Consider the following 23,000-nt stretch of genomic DNA (forward strand, 5'->3'; position numbering starts at 1 on the left):
ATGTCCAGGGTGAGACATAACGATGAGACGACAAGACGTTTTTGGGAGGAATACGGCAGTCGTAGTGGGGGGCTGGAGGCTGTCATGGGCAGAGTCAACCCCCTCTACCTGATCCTGCCCCTCATACTGCTTTTCCTGCTCATTGCTGCCGTGGTCATCACTGTGTGGAGGTGTCACTCTCGCAAGTACTCTGAGCGCAGCCCCGCCATGGGATGCCCTCACCGGGAGTCCGGCCTGTCTGTGGTCTCCATGGACCAGTGGGGGAGGGACTACCACCCAGAGCACCTGGAGCTCAGCGTTCACAGCAGCCCAGCTTACCCAGGCTCCGAGCTCACACCAGACAGAGGAAGCGCGGCAGACCCCCCGCCATCTTACGAGGAGATGGTGGGCCATACCGACGTCCATGTAGAGACAGAGCCCCCCCCCTCAGTACGAGGACATAGTCAATAGTGCTGTTGTAGGCCATGGGAAGTGACTCCCCCCCCCCCTTTTGCCATTGCACTGATTTGACCCAAGAGACTCCAGCCCTCCCTTGTCTGCACCTTCAACAGCAATACCATCCTCAGCTCACCCCCTCACTGTAGTTTTTTTTATTGTTACAACACAGAGTTTTGCTGGAGACGGTGTTGTCTAAGCTTGCACTAATTGCTCGCTAGGGTTGAGTGACAGTGGAGACAAACGCCAATGATATCGCAATACCAAAAATGCACTGAAACAGATCTACATCCTGTGGCTTCCGTACTAGCATTCTGTACGGTAACAATAGGTTGTTTTCTTACATATGAATGGCGCATGGTCAAAGTGTTTTCTGCAAAGTGTTTTCTGTTTGCCATATTTGTAAAAAGGAAACACGTTCTATTTATTAGGGTTCCTCCGTCAGGAGGACCCTATTGTAATTGTTGGTATTATCAGGTTCCTCCGGTGGGAGGGAACCTATTGTTATTGTTGGTATTCTTATTAGGTCCCTCCAGTAGGAGGGAACCTATTGTTATTGTTGGTATTCTTCTTCTTCTTAGGGTTCCTCCGCTTCGCGTCGTGCCTAACAACTCCCCTTACCTGTTCTAAAATCAGCGCAAACCACGGCCTCTTGAGGCTTATTGCTTAATTATCCCTTACAGAAATCCACTGTTAATTTTGTTGTTGATCGATTTCCAGCTGATTGTTTCTGTTTGTTTGTGTTGATATTATTATACATTTCCCCGTGAACACGCTTCTATTCTCAGTATACAAACTATATGTTTTCTAATTTCTCTATCAGTAAAATGTATTTTCCTTTTCTTTTGTTTTTCTTTATCCATGGCTTGTTTTGAAGGGAGATAGGCTAGCTATAAAGTGCGCTTCGGATAGGCTCAGAGAATGTCAAATAAGCCCGTGGACTGGCTCTGATAGGCTCTTAAATGTGTTGCTTGGCAACGATCAACGCTTTCGCATTTTCACAAGGACGTGCATCTTAAGACCAGACGTAGCTACGATCTTGGTCTGTCAAGCTTGGTGCACTTGGTGTAAATTCAAATCACAAAGTCGGACGTAGCTAAGACCGACGTAAGAGTTAAGACCAACTTCTTTACGCCCAGCTGGTGCACTCGGCTCCAGGTTTTCTGCTCAATTTTCACATTTTCCTGCAGCTCATCTTTCTGAAATGTTCCCCTTTTTGATTTGCATTTTTCCTCTTCTTTTCTTCTGTTTTCTGCCTTCATCTTGCTCCAGGTCCTTTCAAAAATACCTTTCACAACAGTACCTTCCAAATGCCAGTACTTTTGAATTTTTCTTCTCTTTTCTGTACTTTTCTGCCTTCATCTTGCTGCAGGTCCTTTATAACATACATTTTAGGCGCTTTGAAGTTTCAGCTTATAACTTTCTACAAAATGTTCAGCTTTTTTAGCATGGTCAGCTATCCCCATTCAGGTTTTCAGCATTCTCACTGCTGTTTCGCAGGAACAGCCTTTTCTAGTTATTATTCTTTTCCCACCCCTAAAACTTTGTCAATATTTGGACTACATACACAATGCCTGTGTCAAAATGTTTGTCTTGGTCTCGATTGAGTTGCTTGTATTGGGATTTATGTTCCGTTGCACAGTTTAGGAGGTTACAACGTTTTTGTAGCAATAAAGTGCTTTTAGTCGACGAAGGGTAATCTGTGCTAGCTCAGTCACCATTGACGTAACTAGCCATTGCTCCAATTCTTCTGAAACTTGGTGTGCATGCCTCATTTTTCATGAGGAACAAAAAAGCCTCAGGGACCCATAAGGTCTGCCATGATGGATTTTCCTGTACAGTGATAATTTGGGAAAATCTTCAAAATAGATCTCCTACAAAAAAGGTCTAATTGACTTGACATTTTGTGCAGATCTGTATCATTGACATAATAAAAAATGTTACTTAAGACAGTTGAAGCCCTCTGTGACATGCTTGCGTGTAAAAAGGGCTATACAAATAAATTTGATTTGATTTGAATCAAATACAAAATGTCTGAAAGGGGTGTATTTATGTAAATTACCACATTGCCTCAATAAGTTTGTGTCACTAAATGGAATGTAATTTTGAATGATGGTTTTTCAAACCCAATAGGCTTTAAGATGACACCATCCTGAAGTACCCTGCAAAGTTTCACCTTGATATGTAAAAATATGACTGAATTACAGCTGTTTGAGCTTGGACCAAATCTGACAATGCTTGCCATTGGAGAAACATCTTATTTTATTATCCACTTGATGACTGAACATGGCAGATTCCAGATCTGGCAATGGCTCAATTGGCTGAGATGTTGTGCTGATAAACAAAGGGTTGTAGGTTCGAAACCAGACAGATCGGTTTCTAGTGTTCCGGTCAATCCTCCGGTTGTAAAACATAGCAATGGGTGTTTATTTGAGCCCATAACAACACTCCGATCATCTGTTAAGCGAGACTGTGTAAACCACTGCAAAACAAGCCAGGTTTACAACAGTAGCTAGCTACTTGAAGTCTACTTATGGTAGTGTCAGATTTACAACCGAATTAGCTCGAATGAAGTATATTGATCATCAGACATCTCGGCTGCAATAGAAGATCTTACGACAGCAAAAGTCATAAATCTCACAACGGGGATATTTTTTTTTCCTTTCCCACTTCGAAGAAAATACGGGGCAACATGTAGCGGATCGCCTGGGATGCAGCGGTCCAGTGCAAAAACATCCCTTTTGCTAACAAAACGCGTTCTATGTATGTTTGCGCTCAAAATTTTCATAAAGGTAAATTATTTAAGTGATGTTGACAAATGTGAAATATCTAACGTTACATCCACGTGTAGTTTTGGACGAATTATGTGGCACAGGAGATTAATTAAAACAAGGCATGGTTGATTATGTTCAAGTTCAAGGGAGTCAGATGGCTGAGCGGTGAGGGAGTTGGGCTAGTAATCAGAAGGTTGCCGGATCGATTCCCCGCCGTGCCACATGATGTTGTGTCCTTGGGCAAGGCACTTCACCCTACTTGCCTCGGGGGGAATGTCCCTGTACTTACTGTAAGTCGCTCTGGATAAGAGCGTCTGCTAAATGACTAAATGTAAATGTAAGTCTTTTATTATCGGCGAAACATCTTCAGTTTATACCGTTAAATGTCATGCAATCGTCTTATAGGCTACAGGGCTGTAACATATATGTACTCTTACTTTAGTATAATTTCTGACTAATAGTAACCCTTCTGGTCCCATGTAATGAAGCTTAAACCTTTTTTAATGTTATTGCAGGTCAACCAGCATATGACATGATAGAGACAGAAATCACTTGCACCAACACTGCACGCTCTGCAAGGCAGTGTTGACCAGCCTGACCAGCCTTGCATTTACAATAAAACATGAAAAAAAATCAGAAATGTGTTGTTAATTGTTTTCTTGTGATTTAGTTTGACAGTTAAATGGAAACAAACATATATAAAGGTTTAATGCTTTTTGTTTTTAGGTTTATTAAAAGTCATATTTTGACGATTACAATAGTGCAAACTGCAAATCAGTGATTTATCTGAACAGAAAATGTATGCTTAAGTTAATGTCAGTGAAATGTATATATTTGTGCATGTACTGACATTAAAGTCCTTTGGTCGGAATGTAAATCCGCACTCCAATTTACTGCAGTCAGCTCGTATGAATCTATGTCTTGAATGGATGACAATATCTCAAAATTATGGTCCCTAGCATTTTTGGTAAGTTTATCGCAGTATAGCCATTTCTCAGTTTTCTTGTGCTTCTCCAGTTTAGTGATTTATTTGCTTGTTATCTTCAGTAAATTCTCATCAGTGCTCATCGACTGCACATTAGCTGTACCTGGAAAATGGTGGCGCGGTGACGTCACACACAAAAAACCCACAAGTCTGACAAAGACCTGGCAACACTGAGCACCTTGCCGCTTCCTTTCACTAGTTCCATTGTTTACAACAGCACCTGACATCTGCATGTGTAAAAGATGTCAAAATGTCGTCGCGGGGGGAGGGGGCGGGGTCATCTGTATGGTATAGACTACCACGCCCCCTCACCCACGACAGTGTCCTCTTTTTCACAAACTCAAATATGGTCACCCTTTATTATTTATTATAATATTAATAAACGTATTAGGCTAGTAGGCAAGTGTTTCTGTTAGTTCAAATGTTTTTCTTTTACAACGCATTGTGCAAGCCAATGAAAGTCAACAAACAAGTTAGCACAACTCCAGAGGAAGCAAACATTCATATGAGTAAACTTTGTTGGCAAGTGTAAGCAAGCGTTAATGATGTCTGAAAATAACGCCAGTGGGGTTGATGTGCCGAACAAAGAAGACAAAAAATAAATACAAATAATAATAAAATCAAATTTAGCCTACGTCGTTTGGAAATAATTTGGTTTCAAGTTATCCGACATCGACCAACAAACAGTAGCCTACTCTGTAAGTTGTGTCGTCGAATTGTGCTAGCCAAAGGTGAAAACACTGGCAATCTCTTTCATCACCTGAAAGCCATGAATGTGCGCAAAAATGAATCTACCAAAATGCGTCGTTTGACAAATGCCAGGTTGGTTAGAATTGTGAAATGTATGTCTACACTTAAAGCCCAGAGGGATTGTTGACTGAGCACTTAATTGACGCGCTTGTTAGATGTAAAATAACTTTCCAACCTTGCGTTCCTGGTTAGGCAAACTTTATTACTCACGGTAAAATCCAATCAATAAACATGTCCATACATCCAAACTCGCATTTAATTTACATGTAACAGACTTTTGTTATACAAATTATGCGGTCAAAAAGCTATATGCGCTCTCCCTCCGTCAAGCAACACCTGACACCTGCAAGAATGTTCACAACTTTCAAGCCCAATTAAGGTGGAGCGCCATCTATTGTCCCAAACAACATTAAAACATGAACCAAAATGGCTCCTACTCACCGGCCCCTAATTGTGATGGCCAAGACATCACAATTCTAACACATACCAATGGGAGCCATAAAGAAAGAGGGCAGAGTGAAATCACACCTATTGATACTCCACAAGTTTGAAACATTAGCAAGATAAAATGATGACAAGTTAAGGCTAACCTCAACTCATACATCAAACAAAGTTTTGTCACAGGCCATTCAATGATGCTTGTTTTTGTCTGCAGACATACTGATCGGGCAAGCCCCCTATTATCATGAAAAGCCTCCAAGACTCTTCCAAGTGGCCAAGAACCACGTGGGGCAGTAGGGTCCATAATGATTACAATATCTCCAGGTTTAAGATGTTCTCTCCTTTGATTCCATTTCTGCCGTTCCTGCAGTAAAGGTAGGTATTCGCGTATCCATCTTTTCCAAAAGAGGTCAGAGATATATTGGACTTGTCTCCACCTCCGTCTGACGTACAGGTCATGTTGTTCAAACAATCCGGGTGGTACAGATGGTTTTCCTTTCATAAGCAGGATATGGTTGGGAGTCAGGGGTTCGAGATCATTTGGATCATCGGAAAGTTTGGTAATGGGTCGGTCGTTTAGAATAGCCTCTGCCTCGCACATGACTGTATGAAGTCCATCATCGTCTAGCCTTTGCTGTCGAAGCACTGCATTTAGGATTCTCCTTACTATGCGAATGACACGCTCCCAGACACCGCCAAAATGTGACCCTGCTGGAGTATTGAAGCTCCACTTGACTCCCCTTTGTTGCAACGTTCCTTCGATCTGTGCTTGATTCAGACATGAGACTGCTTCCCTTAATTCTCTTTCAGTGCCTGTAAAGTTGGTCCCATTATCAGATTGAATATGAACCACTTGACCCCTTCTACAGGTGAATCTTCAGAAGACATTAATACATGCATCTGTATCCAAGGAGGTGGCTACTTCTAGGTGGGCTGCTCTTCTGGTCAAACAGGTGAAAATCACGCCATAGCGCTTGACTGTACCTCGTCGTCTTTTCACCTCTATCGGTCCAACGTAGTCAACTCCCACATTGGTAAATGGTGGGTGATCGGGAAGAATCCTTTCTTTTGGCAAATCTGACCTTTTTTGCTCCATCATTTAACCATTGTGTCTTCTACAGAAAGCACATTCGGTGATGATTCTCCTCACCGCCGAGCTTGCACCTGTGATCCAGTACCGTCTCCTCAGTGTGGATAGCACATGATTACGACCACTATGGCCAAGCTGTTGATGGATGTGATGTCAGAATGAGAGTAGCTACATGTTGGTTTTTGGATATTATCAGTGGGTGTTTAGTTTCCTCCGGCAAGGCCCCTTTAGTCAGCCGCCCTCCGACTCTCAGGAGGCCGCCATCCAAACGTGGATCCAATTTGTATAGAACACTCTGTCTGCTTACAGCACCGTTCTCAGTTGACAACATAGTAATCTCTTCACTGAATCTTTGCTGTTGACAGTACTGAACTATAGCAAGTTCAGCCTCCAGCAGATCCTCTGCCGACAGAGCTTTTCCTCCTGAAACAATCACACGCCGTTTGTGTGCATCAGTGGCCTCAGGCCCCTTCCTTCTGTGAATCTTGCGCTGAAGTATCCCTTTCAACTGAAGAAACCAGGCTGCTGCTACCTTCAATCTCCTCCAGTCTGAGAAGTAGGCAACAAGACGGTTGGTAACAGTAAGGAAGTCCCTCACATTAACTGCATTTACAACGGCTTCCTTCTTGACCTCCGAAGTCGTTGGCTTCGATCCCGGTATCCACTGTATTGGCTGGCCAGTCCTCTTCTGGCTTACACAGAAACCCTGGGCCGCCAATCCACCTGTTGTTATTGATGAAGTCTCCAACCCTCACGCCTCTGGAGGGATGGTAATTGCCTTTAAAGGGGTGACTCTGGCTTTACCTGTCAGGAATCCCACATGAAAATCATTTCTGTTGTTTTGCATCCTGAGGTAAGTAACCTTCCCGTATCCTGACTCGCTAGCATCAGAGAAGTGATGGAGTTGAGCATGTGTGATGTTTCCAAAGCCTTTAGGTGGACAGTCATACGGAACTCAGCTACATGCTTGGTCAGATCTCCCTCCAGCCACCACAGAAACCGCAGGAAGTCTCTATCCTTTTCCGGGACTTGAACTTGATGAAACATCGCTTGCACGTCTCCCATGATTGCCACTGGTTCTTGACTAAATCTCAGGAGAACTCCCAGCAGTGTACTGTTGAGGTTGGGACCTTGCAAGAGCTCTCGGTTTAGAGAGGTTCCCTTAAATGTTGCAGCGCAGTCAAACACCACTCGTAGAGTTTTCTTTCTTGGATGATATACTCCGTGGTGGGGGATATACCACACATTGCTGTGGCCGCTACTCAGCTGCTGGGTAGGTACTTCCTCTGCGTATCCTTTATCAATCATCTCATTGATGTATGAACTGTACTCCTTGAAAAAGAGCTCAATTTTCTGGAACTTCCTTTTCAAGCAGAGAAGCCTTTGTTTTGCCAGAGGGAAGTTGTTGGGCAGACACAATTCTTCATTCCTAAAAGGCCATTTCAGGCAGTAGTGATTATGCTCAAGGTTTGCAGACCTTTTCACAATTTCCATGAATTTGATGTCTTCTCTTGACAACCCTTTCTCTTCCGTAGCCCTCTCATTAAAGTCATTATTGTATTGATTGTCTAACATTTCTTCTAACTTGCACACAGAAATCCTATTAACCATGGTTGGTGTACTCTGACACTCTGCTCCGGAACTGCTGTTGTTTCCATGCAGGGGACCATTAATAACCCAGCCTAAGGCTGTTCTCAAAGCGTATGGGCCATCGCTTTTACTGTTGACAACCTCCCAGGGCTCCAACATTTAGGGTGCGTTGCTTCCGATCAACAGATCAACATTCGCCATTATGCTGGGGATTTTAATCTTTGCCAGGTAGGGCCACTTTGCCAAATCTCCTTCGTTCAATAGGTTATCTGAGTTTACCAGCATTTTCTTCTGTGTGTTTATAAAAAAGGTTGTCATTGATTCCGGACACCTCCAGGCCTGAGACCGAGTATGCTGGCACCACTCTTCTCTGTCCCATGGTTTGTAGGAGAAGATGAGTTTGTCTTCCAGCAATGTTGAGTCTTCGCATGAGCTGCTCTGAGCAAAATTTTGCGGAGCTTCCAGGATCTAAGAAGGCAAACGTTTGAATTTTTTGGTCTCCCTTAATGGACTTGACTTGGACTGGCAGGATGGGGAGCTGGCAGCAATCCCCTCCGGCCCCTGTTTGACCACAAGTTTTCGGGGATGCTGTCGGCACTTGGACACCTGATTCCCTGGCGGGTTCTGTAGGTGCATTGGCTGTCTCTCTCCAGTCTATGTGAAGCACAGTAGGATGCCTTTTTCCACAGGACCTACAGGTCAACTGCCTCTCGCAGTTCCGACTCCTGTGCCCCGCATACAGGCAGTCAAAGCAAAGATCTTTCTCCTTAAGGAAGCTCAGCTTGTCCCTGTGTTTCATCTGTGTGAACTGTTGACACTGCTGCAATGAGTGACCTTGAGTGCAACACGCACAGCCTAGCACCACTGCAGAGTCATGTCCTTGCGATGCATCTCTCCACTCTCCGTTATTCCCCATTGATTCCATAGGTGCAATGGTTGTGGCAAAGCTGTTTCCCTTGATCCTATTTCCCTGATGGGACCTCTGCCTATTAGCAAGCATAGATGCATTCATTCCGGATGCTGAGTCACTTATGTCACCATACAGAGGGTCTGATATTATTCTGACATGTCTTTCTAGGAATTTCACCAGGTCTTTGAACAGGGCTCTGTGTTCGGTTTTCTCCAATATGTCAAATGCAATGGTTCTCCATCTCCCTCTGAGCTTGAATGGCAGTTTAGACATGATTGCCCTCATATTAATTGGCATATCCAACTCTTGCATGTACTGCAATTCCTCCATTACATTACAACAGCTGCGTAGAAAAAGAGAGTAAGCCTGCAATGCGCTTACAATTTCTGTCTTTATTATGGGCCATGACAAAGCCCTTTCTGTATATGCCACAGCAATCTTGTATTTACTGCCAAAATGTTCACATAGCAGCTGCTTTGCTTTTTTAGCATAGCCATACTCAGGTGTCATGTGAAGACAGCTACGGATCAGCTCCCTTGGCTGACCCCTAGTGAACTGTTCAAGGTAGTAGAGGCAGTTACCCTTGCTGGCCTTCTCCTCCACTCCTTGTTCAAATGCTCTCATGAATGAAATATATTGCAGTGGATCTCTATCGAACAAGGGGATGTCTCTTGCTGGCAATGATGATAGGCGTTGTTGTTGGACGAGTGCTGATGTTATTTCATTTTGCCTTTGCATTACTATGAGAAGGTCCCCAGAGTGACTTTGATCTGTTGGTTGAGTGTTGGGATGGGAACGTTCCAGAGTCAACATCAATGTTTCCCTTTCCAGTGTATGATGGCTGTTTGAATCAGTCCACTCCTTCAGTCGAGTTTAAGGTGTTGGCTAGCACTCTGAGGCACCCTTGTGGCTGTTAATGGGTTGTTGGCTGCTGGCAACGACAACTGCTGAGTCCGCTGGGGTCTGCTTGGGGGTATAAGATTGAATTCCTTTGCCAATGGGTCCAACCTGTTTACAGGTTCCATGTTTCTAGTTTCCCTCTCCAGGTAAGAATTCATTGCATTGGATACCTTTGACCAGCTATCAGAGGCCTGTAGCACAGCGAGTTTAGCTGCAGACTCAGCAAGCATGGTTTCCAGTTCCTGTTGTTCCTTTTTCCTCCTTATTTGCTGTTCCTGTTCCTCCAAAGCATGTTTTTCCTTTAACGCCGCCATACGGACAAACAGCGCTGCCTTGTTTGCTTCCATTATAACTCTTGCGGAGGAAGTAGTGCTTGATCCACTACCACACACACTCTTCCTGCTTGAGTGTTGGCTGCCTACATTTGAGATACTGTCCTCAGTGTTGATGCCATCATCATCATCATCCTTTGATACATTTTGTTCACCATCATTGAGGACATTTTGTTCACGACTTGAGACCCATAATTGCACCTGTGTGATACATTCAGTTATGTTCAACATTTGAGCTTTAAACCACACATCATGTTTCTCTTGTTAAACCTCAGGCAACATACTCATCACAGAATCATGAACACCCTTTGCTTCATCACATACTTTAAGCAGCTCATTAAAAGCACGCTGGACCTGTGATTTCATTTGTATAAAGTCTTTTATCTTTCCTTTTAAGCGGCTCGCTTTATTAAGCTTAGCCCTCCTATCCTTTTGCAATCGTACATTTTTTTCAACAAACGCTTTAGCAGTCAATGTTACAACACGTTTTTCTTTGTCCCCTTGTGCATCAGTGCCATTTGCAACATTGTTCGAATCAGCTGCTGGCCCAGTGGGCTTGTCCGAGATTTCATACATTTCAGTTTGAATGTTAACCAGCTAACACATGACGTTGCGGCAACGTTGCCAGTAAGTGCTCAGTTGGTAACCCGCGACGTTACCTTCTGGCAACGTTGTGGCACCGTCGTACCTTGGTCGGCTGGTTACGTTATTTTGTGACCCGTGGACAACGTTGCCGCGACGTCGTACCTTGGTCGGCTGGTTACGTTATTTTTGTTCCCATGGACAACGTTGCCGCAACGTTGCACCTTGGTCGGCTGGTTACCTTATTTTTAGACCTGTGGACAATGTTTCCGCGACGTCGTACCTTGGTCGGCGGATTACGTTATTGTTTGGTCCCATGGACAACGTTGCCGCGATGTTGTACCTTGGTCGATTGGTTACGTTATTTTTGGGTCCCGTGGACAACGTTGCCGCGACGTCGTACCTTGGTCGGTTGGATATGTTATTTTTGGTCCCGTGGACAACGTTGCCATGACGTTGTACCTTGGTCGGCTGGATACATTAATTTTGGTACCATTAAGTTGTCGTTAAGTCGCTCTTTGGTCGCAGGACAACCGATCTCGAGTGCAATATAGTGGTTTATCCAGAGATGGAGAGATCACGCTGGACTGCTCTCAGTTCTGACACTAGTGTAGCCATAGTCTACATGAATTCCAATCACACACAATATTAAATGTTGCACCCAGCACGTATAAATGTAGACAATGCATGTAGCCTAATTCATGTGCTGCTCAGCCCCAGCATGTCATTGGTCATCAATTTTCTCATATGCAGAAACATAGCTTTAATAAAAAAAGACTGAATTTGGAATATAATTTAGTCTTTCATTCTTTACTATAAACATGTATAAAAGCAATCAATGTGTGATATGTAACATGATTAAGCAAACTTTAATAACGTCCTAAGGACATCCTTGGGACGTCCTAAGGATGACGTCACGGTATAACCTATAGGGGACCAAATAGGAACGTCACCGAACTTTCCCAGGACAACATCAAAACAACATCAAACGTGGCACTGCACGTTCTCTGAAATTGGACACCTGCTAAATTTGAACTTTGCAGAGTGCCCGGTTCTCAAGATAATTATAGGAAACTCATTGCCCGATAATCCCATTGTTAAACCACACAGACACGCACAAACACAGATTCCTGGCACTATTAGATGTCGCTGGATTTAAGACCATTCTCTCTGACGTTGGGATCCATCCAGTCCATTAATACAATCCTGACATACAAGTGTGGTGAGTCAAGGCCTGGCCACTGTATCCAGAACATTTTGGCTGGTACCCTCACCTCCCTGTTTGACCTTGTAGGAAAATTGGAGCTGGTTCAGACTCTCACCCACCATGGTGGTAAGCTCCCCAGCGAACACCCTCTCATTTATTTGCAGAAGATGGAGGTAAGTAAGTAAGTAAGACTTTATTTATATAGCACTTTTCATACAAGAATTGCAGCTCAAAGTGCTTTACATAGAATCAACAAAAACAATAATACAAGTGTTGATCGAACTAGCCGCATTCTATCTGCGGTCTCTCGAATCCGTCTTAGATCCGAGCTGCCACTTGCAGTTTCTAATACACAAACATGACAAGGGGGTAGACGGGACAAGAAGAAATGTTCAGCATAACATGAGGAGAGAGAGGAGAAAAAAAAGGCAACCCCCACACTATGCTCCTAGAGGAGTACAGTGTGGGAACAGGCAAAAAACACCTCAGCACATACATTGTACAACATTACAGAACCACATGACTTGCAACGGGGAGGGGGGGAGGGGTATGGACAAGCAGCATCTGGACCTGCAGCCATACTAGGCGCTGGTCACAGACCCGCCAGCCACACCGGGGGAACAAGCGGGGGAACAAGCAGGCGAAGGCGTTGGATGGGGGAAGGGGTGTGTATGAGTGTGCCTGGGTTGGCGCCTTCGCCTAGGCCACAATCAGTCAGATTCTCAGTTCGCAGATAGTATTGCCATGGAGATATCCTTGGTCATGACCCAAGACAGAGACGCAATCCACAAGTGAAAGTTAGTGTATGAGTAGGCCTGGGTTGTCACCATCGCCTAGGCCACAATTAGACACTTCTCTGTTCGCAGATTGTATTGCCATGGAAACAGCCTAAATCAGGTCCCAGACAGAGACAACAATCCTCAGGTGTCTGTTGGAAGTGCAATTTGCACGTCTACTCCTTTTTCCACCGGTAAGCCCTTTTTGCTGCTTTGATGGCCTTCAGAAGGTCGTATCTGGCCTTCCTGTACTCATCAGGGTCCCCAGAGTTAGAGAAGACAGTGCGGGCTCTCAGCTTGGCCCGGACCGCGGCATCAACCCAGGGCTTCTGATTTGGGAAAGACCGGACAACCCTCTTGGGGACAACGTCGTCAATGCAGTGCTGGATGTAGCTGGAGACAGTGTCTGAGTATTCGTTTATGTCCCCATCAGCTGCCTCCCTGAACATTAGCCAGTCAGTGGTGTCAAAGCAGTCCTGGAGGGTCGTCACAAACTCGTCACTCCATAGGTGAACTGACCTCTCAACCGGTCTGACCTGTTTCAGCTTTTGTTCATATGCGGGGAGGAGAAGAATGGAGGTGTGATCAGCCTTCCCAAAGGCAGGGCGGGGGAGGGGTTTGTAACTGCCCTTGAATGTTGTGTAACAATGGTCAAGGATCTGGTCTCCACGTGTGAAGAAGTCAATATGCTGGTAGTACTTGGGCAGGAATTTCTTCATGTTAGCTCTGTTGAAATCACCAACAACAATGAAGGCTGCCTCTGGGTGCACATTTTCCAGACCATTGATAATCCCATACAGTTCATCCAAAGCAGCGGCCTTGTCTACCTGGGGGGGATGTAGACTGCACTCATGACGACCGCAGTGAATTCCCGAGGTAGATAGAAGGGTCTGGTTTTTACAGTTACAAGGCAGTTTTACAGCTCAAGGACCGGAGAGCAGTGAGATGCTAATACCGCTACGTCTGTAGCCCAGAGAGAGTTAACCATAACAGAGACCCCTCCGCCCCTGCACTTCCCTGAGTCAGCTGTTCTGTCCTGGCGGTATATGGTGAATCCCAATGCTGTAACCGCTACGTCGGAGATCTCCGGAGACAGCCAGGTCTCGACGAAAGCCAGTACACAGCAGTTCCTGATGTCCCGTTGGAATTTAACACGAGCGTTAAGTTCATCCATTTTGTTGTCGATGAACTGAACGTTAGCTAGTAAGATGGTTGGTAAAGCAGGTTTGAAGCACCGTTTCCGAGTTCGAACGAGGACTCCAGCACGCCGGCCACGTTTCTTCTTCCTCCGTCTGAGCGGCGGAACAACAAAGTCCCAGTTGCAGTCTGAGCTCGCACTCCGAAAAGTGGAATTAAAGTTCGTAAAATAATCCTTGCCAAGTGACAACTTAATGTCCAGAAGTGTCTGCCGGTCGTACTGAATAAACGACAATATAACATTGACAAAACAAGTAACGAACACTAAAATGACGAACAAAAAGCTAGGTTTTTGCGGAGCTCTCGTCAGTGCGGCCATCTCTTAGGCGCACCTGGCCATTCGGTACGTAAATCAGATTTTGCAGGTTGATTTTCTACCGGCGAATCAGCGAACAGAGGGAGTGGCTGAGAACGATGACGTTAATGTCGTGCGCCAGTTTGTGTTGTAGTTCCGTTATGGCGGTGGAGAAAGATGCGAGCAAAGCCATTCGGTCCGTTGTGTCAACACTGCCGAATATCTATAAACTAAAGCCGGAGCAAGAACAAGTTTTGCTGAGTTTTGTTGGTGGCCATGATGTTGTGGCCCTCCTCCCCACGGGGTTCGGGAACAGTTAGATTTTCCAGCTACGGCTGGTGTTGGTTGCGGTCCAGTTTCCATTGGGTCGGTCCTTTTGAACATATGTAGAAGGTGTTCAACTATTCTGCGAAGAAGGCGGGGTCTCTTATGCCTTTCCTCGCATCGCCCCTGGCAGCGACGGATTGGGGGAAAAAGTGGCCCGGGAGTTACTGTCAGACCGGCCCACTCAGTACACGGAGCGGCCCACCCAATATACGGCGCATTGCCCACTCAATGCATCGCACGTATCGTCCTTTTTCTCCCTGAGCTTTTCAGCTCCACCTTACGTTTTGGTGCCGATAACATGCTCTAACTCTCAAAAATAACTTTGTCTGCTAGCAAGTGACGCACATGTTTAGTATAGGCAAGGCAACTTTATATATTATACGTGTTCAGGCTGTGTAATAAAAAATGAAAAGTGAAAATAGTTTGAAGTGCAGGCGATGTCAGAGGGAGGGCCGGTTGGTGATGGAAGTGGGTCGGTATTTTGGACCATCCCAACCCAGTCGGCCCACAGGGGATTCCCCCGGTATCCCTGATGGCCAGGCCAGTCCGCCCCTGTCCCCTGGTGAACGTCACCTCCATCTTATTTTTGTAGATGAGCTTGGCTAGCTTGGCTTTGAACTTAAACTTCCATTTCAACTGTTCAGCTATTTGGGCACAGACATGTTTGTCCTCTGTCATGTAAGGAGATATTGAGGATATTATGTTGGTTCTCAACATAACACTATAATGTTTCACTTAATATCCACTTCTTCTATCGGGATGCAAAGTACATGAATGGGTTTAACGGTTAAAATTATTGTTAAGTGTTTGATAATGGATGTTCACAGTATTTTGCCCTCTTCCTCCCCTGACAGACAGACACAGCTGCCCAGACCAAAATACCCCTGGTACCAAGCCCAAAGAAGTGAAGAACACCCAGGAGGATGAATTCGAATCCACCTTACACCCCCACCCCATGGACTAGCACCCTGCAGACTCGCCCCCTGCAGACTTTAAAGCCCATAGAGACCAGTCCACGGCGTTTATCACTTCATTGTGTCTCTGTGTCCTCCTCTTCGCTGATCGATGTTGGTTTATAGCATCCACACACTTGGTAACCATATGAGGTCTGTACAAAGAAATGAACAAGGGGACATGGACCCTTCCATGTTCCATGACTTTCTACAATGGAATGTATCCCCAGACTTACTGCCCTCCCCTCACATCCCTGACTCTGGAGGTGGTTCAGTCTCAGAAGGGCGAGTCTATTTTTGGCCATGTGTGGGTTAGGCTGAGGAGAGGGGCAGGTGCCAAGAGTTATGTGAAGATTGCGGGCATAAGTTAGAGCACAGGTCTCTCATGTTGCAGTAGCTGGTCTTTCTTTCCCTCTCTATTTCGTCCACTTTTTTGCTCCCCGATCTCTAGCTTTAATTTCTTGGATATGACTTTGGAGAATATGGAAAACGTGGAGGTGTTTGATGCTGGGGAGAAGGGAAGAGGCCTGAAGACCACCAAGGAGCTGTGGGCAGGGGATATAGTGTTTGCTGAGGCCAGCTTTGCTGCAGTGGTGTTCGACAGGTAGGGCCTTGGTAAAGGTTTGACTTTCAATAGCAATGCATCTATCGTCTAACTGTTTTAAGTATCTCAAAATAGTGTTCTGATTACCATTGCCAAGAACAAGCGGTGAAGAACAAGTCTAATTCAAAAAGTGCACTTGTTATTGTTAATTTAACAAGACAAATGTATCTCACTTAGCTATTTTAAAATGGCTATGCTTAAATTGGCTCAAGGCTGCACATACCTCTACATCATTTTCAACAAGAAAGTTAAAACTGTCCATTACACAGAAATGTTTCATGTGTAAGACCTAACTAGTATTGATCAGTATTCAATATTGATACATTACATAGCCATGTGAAATTAGAAACGTTAATAAAACAGCCTACATGGAAACCCTAACAAATTAAACTTTAACATTGTATTAATTATCAAGACACTTTTATCCAAAGCGATGTACAAATAGTGCATGTACAATGTATAGTAGAAGATAAATGAACAGAAATACATAGTTCTACAGTAAATTGGTGGTCAGAGTCAAGGTATGGTCTATATTTACAACTAGCCACATTCCAAAGTAACCTCATCTCAGCTACCAGGCATGGTGAACAACCATTTTGTTATCACAATGTATACAATCTGGTTAACAAATTGATATTGAAGATTGCAGTTGTGAAAAGGACATTGAAAAGGGCATGTTTTCAAGTAGAATATTTGCTTTAATAAAACAGCAATGACGTGTAACTGCTGAACACCATTGCCATTGAGAGGTTACCTGAGAAGTTTGTGATAACAGGTGGCTGAGGAGAGGGGGAAACATCTATCCATTTGAAGTGACAGGTCATTAACACTATCTAGTCATTACCTTCTGGTACAGAACAGTTACAGTATTACACTTTACATTTGAAAGCAAAGAGCAGATATTCATTTTGACAGAGTTTAAAACAATGAAAAGGAACAACTAACTATCAAACTAGTTAACAATAAGTCCAAATATTTCATTGGTTCTTATTCATTTTATTTGTTTGGGTTTGATTCACTTGACTCAACTTATATTTACATTTAGTCATTTAGCAGACGCTCTTATCCAGAGCGACTTACAGTAAATACAGGGACATTCCCCCCGAGGCAAGTAGAGTGAAGTGCCTTGTCCAAGGACACATCGTCATTTGACACGGACTAGAATCGAACCTGCAACCTTCTGATTACTAACCCGATTCCCTAACCGCTCAGCCATTTGACTCCTTACCAACTTATGAATGTTAAAGGGATCTCTAAATCATCGGTTACTGGTGACAGACATGCCTGTAGTTTATGATGCCAGTGTGGGACCATATAAGAACTAGCACAGCAAAGACAGCCGACACAGCAGGTATGTGCTGAGAGGACCATACCATTCGGAGGGACGAGCGTTGGTGTTTTCCAAACCAGGATGGAAAAAGACTGTGTTTGAAAGAGAAACAGTGAGGACAAGAGAAAAAAGAAAGCTTGAGTGTTTTCTTGTGTGTTTGGTGTCTGTGTGTATGATGATGAGAGAACAAGTAGAACATGTGTGTAAGTGTCCTTTTCCTGGCAACTTATACAGAGGCTTCACAGGGCTTTACTGCATGCCAACAATCACTACAAGCATGAATTAGCTTGTTCTATTTCATTTTAGACCCACTCCCAGACACCTCTGGATACACTGTATACACAAAAAGATACATATGTGTCTATTAGGTGTGATGGACTATTTTTGCAGTAATATAAACTGAATATTTTTTCCTTTTACAACTTTAGAATATCCTAAATGTTTTTAGGTCAATTGAACTTATACTTTAGGTTTTGTATGTGTCAAAAGATACAGACATGCTTTAGTAGTTTCCCAGGTATCTTTTCATGCTAGACACACATACATACACAGACATACACGTGCATACATACATAAACACACACAGCTTTTGAGGCACAGTTAGTATTCTCTGTGGTTTTTCTGTTCCCTGAAGTCTACTTGATTTCAGAATGTTTTTTTGTGTCTCCCTTGGGGGATATACACAATAGTATGTACAGTGTTATTGTAAAATGAATAACCTGCTCTATCCATGTCAACACTGTTCAGAGTTGTATTGACTTTTGAGAAACGTCCTTGTTCCTCATGGTTCTAGCTCCAACTTCTGCATCCATAAATAGCCTGTGTTCTTGTTCGGGTATTACATTCCGGAGAGATGACACAGGCTATAACGGAGAATCAATTTCACACTTTATCTTATTAAAGAAGTGGAATGCAGCGGAACAAAATTCCTATATAGGGGACCACGGAAACAAAAAGAGGGAGAGAGGACTCATTGAGAGTATCATCATATTTCATCTCAAAACAGCCCATTATGTAAATGTGTTATACACGTAAAATAGGTGCCAGTATTTCTATAAGCTTGGAAACGGGAAAATGAGATAAAGTGTTGGAGAGAAGAGAACTGACAGAAAGAAAAGAAAGTGTTGATTAAAACAGATTGAAATTCATCTACAGACATAGAACAGAGCTCACTCATAAGTTATGTAAGTATGGCTACCCCCTTGACCTTGTTAGGATGAATGGCTCTTCCACCCACCAAATCCTTAACATTATATAGGTGTCTGCACTGAAAAAAGTGAAACGACCTGTCATATGTTCTCAAGTGCATTTTTAAATAGGTGTAATACAAAATCATGGTTCCCGGTTCAAACCTGTTTTGTTCAGTTTGGCTAAAAGCTAATAAAACAAAATTTTACACATTATTTTGCACTGAAAAAAGTGAAAAGACCGTGTAATTTGTTTAAAGTGCATTTTTACGTTGGTCTATTCCAAATCAAACCTGTTCACGCAAATGATTATGTAGCCTAAGGGTGTTTGATATTTTCATATCAGCGTTTGTATTTTTTACTTTGTGCTATGCAACACTGTAAAATAGACTTGTATTTTCTGTATCTAACCCTAACCCTACCCATTACGGGCACTGTGCACTAGTGCCTTTAATTGTAACAGATCATGTCATTCATAATGCTTAAAATATTGTGTTAGATCGATTGAAGTACTTTTGCTAATGCTTTAAGTTCCTGGTACTTGAAATGGTTTTTATTGTGTCCGAAAAGCTAATTCACCAAACGTAAAGAATGTTATTTCAGGAGTTGGCATAACGCAAAAGTGTAAGTATAAAGTGTTGCGTTAATTTAGTTTGTTGACCCAATGTCTTAAAGAACATTACAGTATTGTAGCGGAGACACTCTTGGTTCCCAGCATGCCTTGAAGCAGGACGAAACGGACTCTATTGGGTAGTTCAAAAAAGTAAGTTGGTTCTTAAGTCACCTTAGGAGTGTAAGCTAGCTACTTAAATCGCTATCAAAGTTGTTCAATACTTACAAACATCATATCCTTTTAATAAGCAGTTCGACCACAATTCAAGTGTCTTTGCCTGATTTTCTTACTGTAGACAGTAGTGATGTGTCGTTAGTGAACGATTCTAGAGGAAACTAACGATTCGTTCATTTCCCGACTCTGTCTTTCTACGAGTCTTTGGATCATTTTTCACGTGACCTGCATAGGCTCTGTAGCTAGAGGAAACAAACGATTCGTTCATTTCCCGACTACGTCTTTCTACGAGTCTTTGGATCCTTTTTTCACGTGACCCGCATTGTATTTTTTAGTAGACGAAATTATTCCCTTTCGCGTGGCCGCTGTTTTAGTATGACGTGAATGATATTTGTTCAAGTCATCATACTGACTGGTTTTGTTATTTTCACTTTACATTTACACTTACAGTTTAGTGCAGTGTAATTGTTTGACGTGATAATTAAATGCTAGTGTGATAATACATGACCAAATCATACAAACTCATGATACATTGTAATGCAGGAATTTCTTTTGAAATAGTATCTGCTGGTGCACATGTCATGCACTAACCTACATGAGAATATCATACGTGTTTGCAGTGGACATATAGCCCCCCCCCCCGTTGAAATGAACGAATGACTCGAAAAAAGATTAGTTAATTTTACTGAACGAGATTCAAAGAACCGAATCAGTAAAATGAACCAAACTTCCCATCACTAGTAGACAGCAGCTGTATATTGTGTTGCAGTAAAGCAAATGTTTGAGTAAACCTCCATCACTGTTCGCAAGAATGTGTCAAAATTATAGTTTATACAGAATCAGAAATATAACTTGAGATTAAGAAAATAGCTTGTCATGAAATTATTTATATGGTTTATTCAAAATACTTAGATGTAGGGATGGACGATATGGCCTGAAATCCATATTGCGATATACATTGCGGCATATTGCGATAACGATATATATCACGATATATACATTATAATAGAACCATTTCAGTACAAGTTACATAGACCAAGAAAGCCAAAGTGCTAAATGTATTATTTTTTTTTAAGAAAGAAAGAAACGTATGTAGTTTTGAGAACATTTATTGTGAAAAAATGCATTATGTTGTAATTATACAACATAATATTGCAGAGAAAAACTGGTGTCTTTTTAGTTAAGGAACAGACACTGTACTGAAAATACTTTCAGTATTAGGCAAAGAAAATGATGTATTGTAATGCACAGATACTTTAAATAAAAACATTTCAAACAAAGTTTCTAATGTAACCCATTTGGTTTTAAACATTTTGTTCTCGTAATGAAATGAAAACAGGTGTCTTGTTTATAAAGGAACGGATACTATGAATTAGTACTTCAAATTAAAACATATTAAAGTGCAAAATTAAATAATAATAATATTTTTTTGGAATAAAGAAAATACTTCCAGTATAAGGCTCATATGTCAACCAAAGAAAATGTTTCAAGAATAAAAGTTTCTTTACAGTAGTGCCATGCCATAGACAGTAAAAAGAGCAAAACAGTGCAGAAGGCACCAAATGTAGTTTTAGTTATTTTCTTAAAGGACACACAAGATGCAAAGAGCAGGAAAAACTGGTGTCTTCTCAATTAAAAAGCAACACAACAACAAATCTTAAAATCAGGCACTCACTGAGATTGTGTTTACACCATTTGTCATTTGTTAGGCCCTAAAGATTATTTATGCCCCTAGAAATGCCCTTTCTGAAGGAGAACTTGTGGCCGGGATACAGAGATATTTCTGGGCCAGTCTTGCCACCCTTGGAAAATTAGCTTAGTACACCCGCCACCAGTCCAGTGGGTCAGTCTCTCCATCAACCTGCATTGTCTGCAGGTAACTTTTTAGCTCCACTTCAATGGCCTCTCTGTCAGCGAGAGCAGCTGTGCCATCTGAGGCCATTTTGAAAAAGCTTCCCAGGCTCCGTTTCAACCTCTTGGAATGCCTTTCAACAGCTACTTCAGCAGCTTCAGCACCATCAGCTGCAGCTTCTGTGCTTGTGTGTGGCTCTGTGATCGTTGCAGCTTGCACCTCCAACAGTGACAGAATTTCTGCTACCGCTCTGGTCTTGATGAACTCTTCGTGGTCATCAGCTATATATTTACCTTTGTACCGTGGGTCGACCAAGGAGGCCATATCCAGCAGGTCAACCGTTTCTGGGTCTGAGTATTTCTTGTTTAAGTACTCCAGGATGACTTTTTTCATGTCTGTGGTCAGCTCTGTGTCATCATCAGATCCAGCAAGAACAGTGTTGTTGAAAAGTTAACCATCGAGTTTTAAATATTTCCGACGCTTCCACCAGAGTGAGTTATTTGTGCAAAACGGAAGCTAGCTTTAGTTAGCTTCCGTTACCTAGCAACCTAGCATAATACTCATAGCTATGCTACTACCTGCTAGTGCTACTTGTTAGCCTCCTAATTGTAAATTTTAAAGCCATAATATAGCGTTTGTCATATAGTTTTTCTCTATCGGAAAATAGTCGGTTGGAATGTTCAAAATCACACGTGTGACGGTACATTGTGGGCCCAGCTTTCGAACGATCACATATGAGTGACGCTACTAATTAACAGGTTAACACAAATGCAACAACATTAAAATAGCATTGGCTATACAACTGAACAGAGGTAAATTCTACATCTCTAAACGCAAATGCATAGCCGCGGGAACATATTTTATCAGGGGGGTGCTGGCGGGGGCTTAATGTTGCGGGGCGGCAGGGAGGAACTGGGAGTAAAAATTGGCCCTGGACTTTGATCCAGACCGGCCCACCAGAACTGGCCCCCATATACGCCACCACAGCTGCCCTGCTAATGCAAACATATTCTGTGTTCGATGTGATGCGAGTTTGGGAGTTCTATCCTTAATGCGAGCGCGCAATAGCGCGCGAGACAAAAATTTTTGGCCTTTATTTGAGCGCAAAATAGTTGAGCTTCATGTAAAATAAACATAGCCATTTTTCAATTGGTAAAACTTTGTCTAGTGAAGATGATTTCTTTGTCTCTTAATTTTTCAGCCCCACCCTACGTTTCTTAGCCTGGTTTTCCATCGTTATTCTTCTCCCGGTGCTCCCGATTGCCAGTCCGCTACTGCGGAGCTGAGCCACGGTGGTTGATTTTGAAGTCATATCATTTAAATTCTCGTGCTGGCTGGGGGTAATTCCGCGGCCATGCGCAAATGCAACATTATATTATACACAAAATGTTTTAACTTACCGATGGCGAGGTGCAGCCTGTGCCCGAAGCATTGCAGCCTGGTCCAATCATTCAGAGACGCTGCCTTGACCACGTTCGTTCCATTATCAGTAGTGATATACACTTGGCGTTCTTCTTTTAAACCCCAGGACTCAAGCAATTCCTTGAGTCCTTGTGCTATCTCCTCGGCCATATGTGCAGCAGGAAAATACGATGTCTCCAAACACCGGCTGCCAAGATTCCAATCGTCCGCTATATAGTGAATGGTCAGGCTGATGGAGGGCTCCATCAGGGTCGGACTGGGACTGAAAAACAGC

At 43.1% G+C, this 23,000-nt stretch overlaps 2 protein-coding genes across 2 annotated transcripts in view; both read left to right on the forward strand.

The window, feature by feature from the left end:
• On the forward strand, positions 1–567 carry LOC124488284 (transmembrane gamma-carboxyglutamic acid protein 1-like). The gene is given in 2 exon segments (XM_047050909.1): positions 1–417; positions 419–567. Coding segments are annotated over 2 exon segments (474 nt in total). The 3' UTR covers positions 476–567.
• A 15,254-nt stretch (positions 568–15,821) lies between these two features.
• Positions 15,822–23,000, forward strand: part of LOC124488278 (histone-lysine N-methyltransferase Smyd1-like) — a 36,603-nt gene continuing 29,424 nt past the window's right edge. The window contains exon 1 of the mRNA XM_047050900.1: positions 15,822–16,148. Coding sequence (XP_046906856.1) covers positions 16,012–16,148 — 137 coding nt within the window. The 5' untranslated portion in view covers positions 15,822–16,011. The remainder of the gene's footprint in view (positions 16,149–23,000) is intronic.

Source organism: Hypomesus transpacificus, unplaced genomic scaffold (genome assembly GCF_021917145.1).
Source record: "Hypomesus transpacificus isolate Combined female unplaced genomic scaffold, fHypTra1 scaffold_131, whole genome shotgun sequence".
In the NCBI taxonomy this organism is placed as follows: Eukaryota; Metazoa; Chordata; class Actinopteri; order Osmeriformes; family Osmeridae; genus Hypomesus; species Hypomesus transpacificus.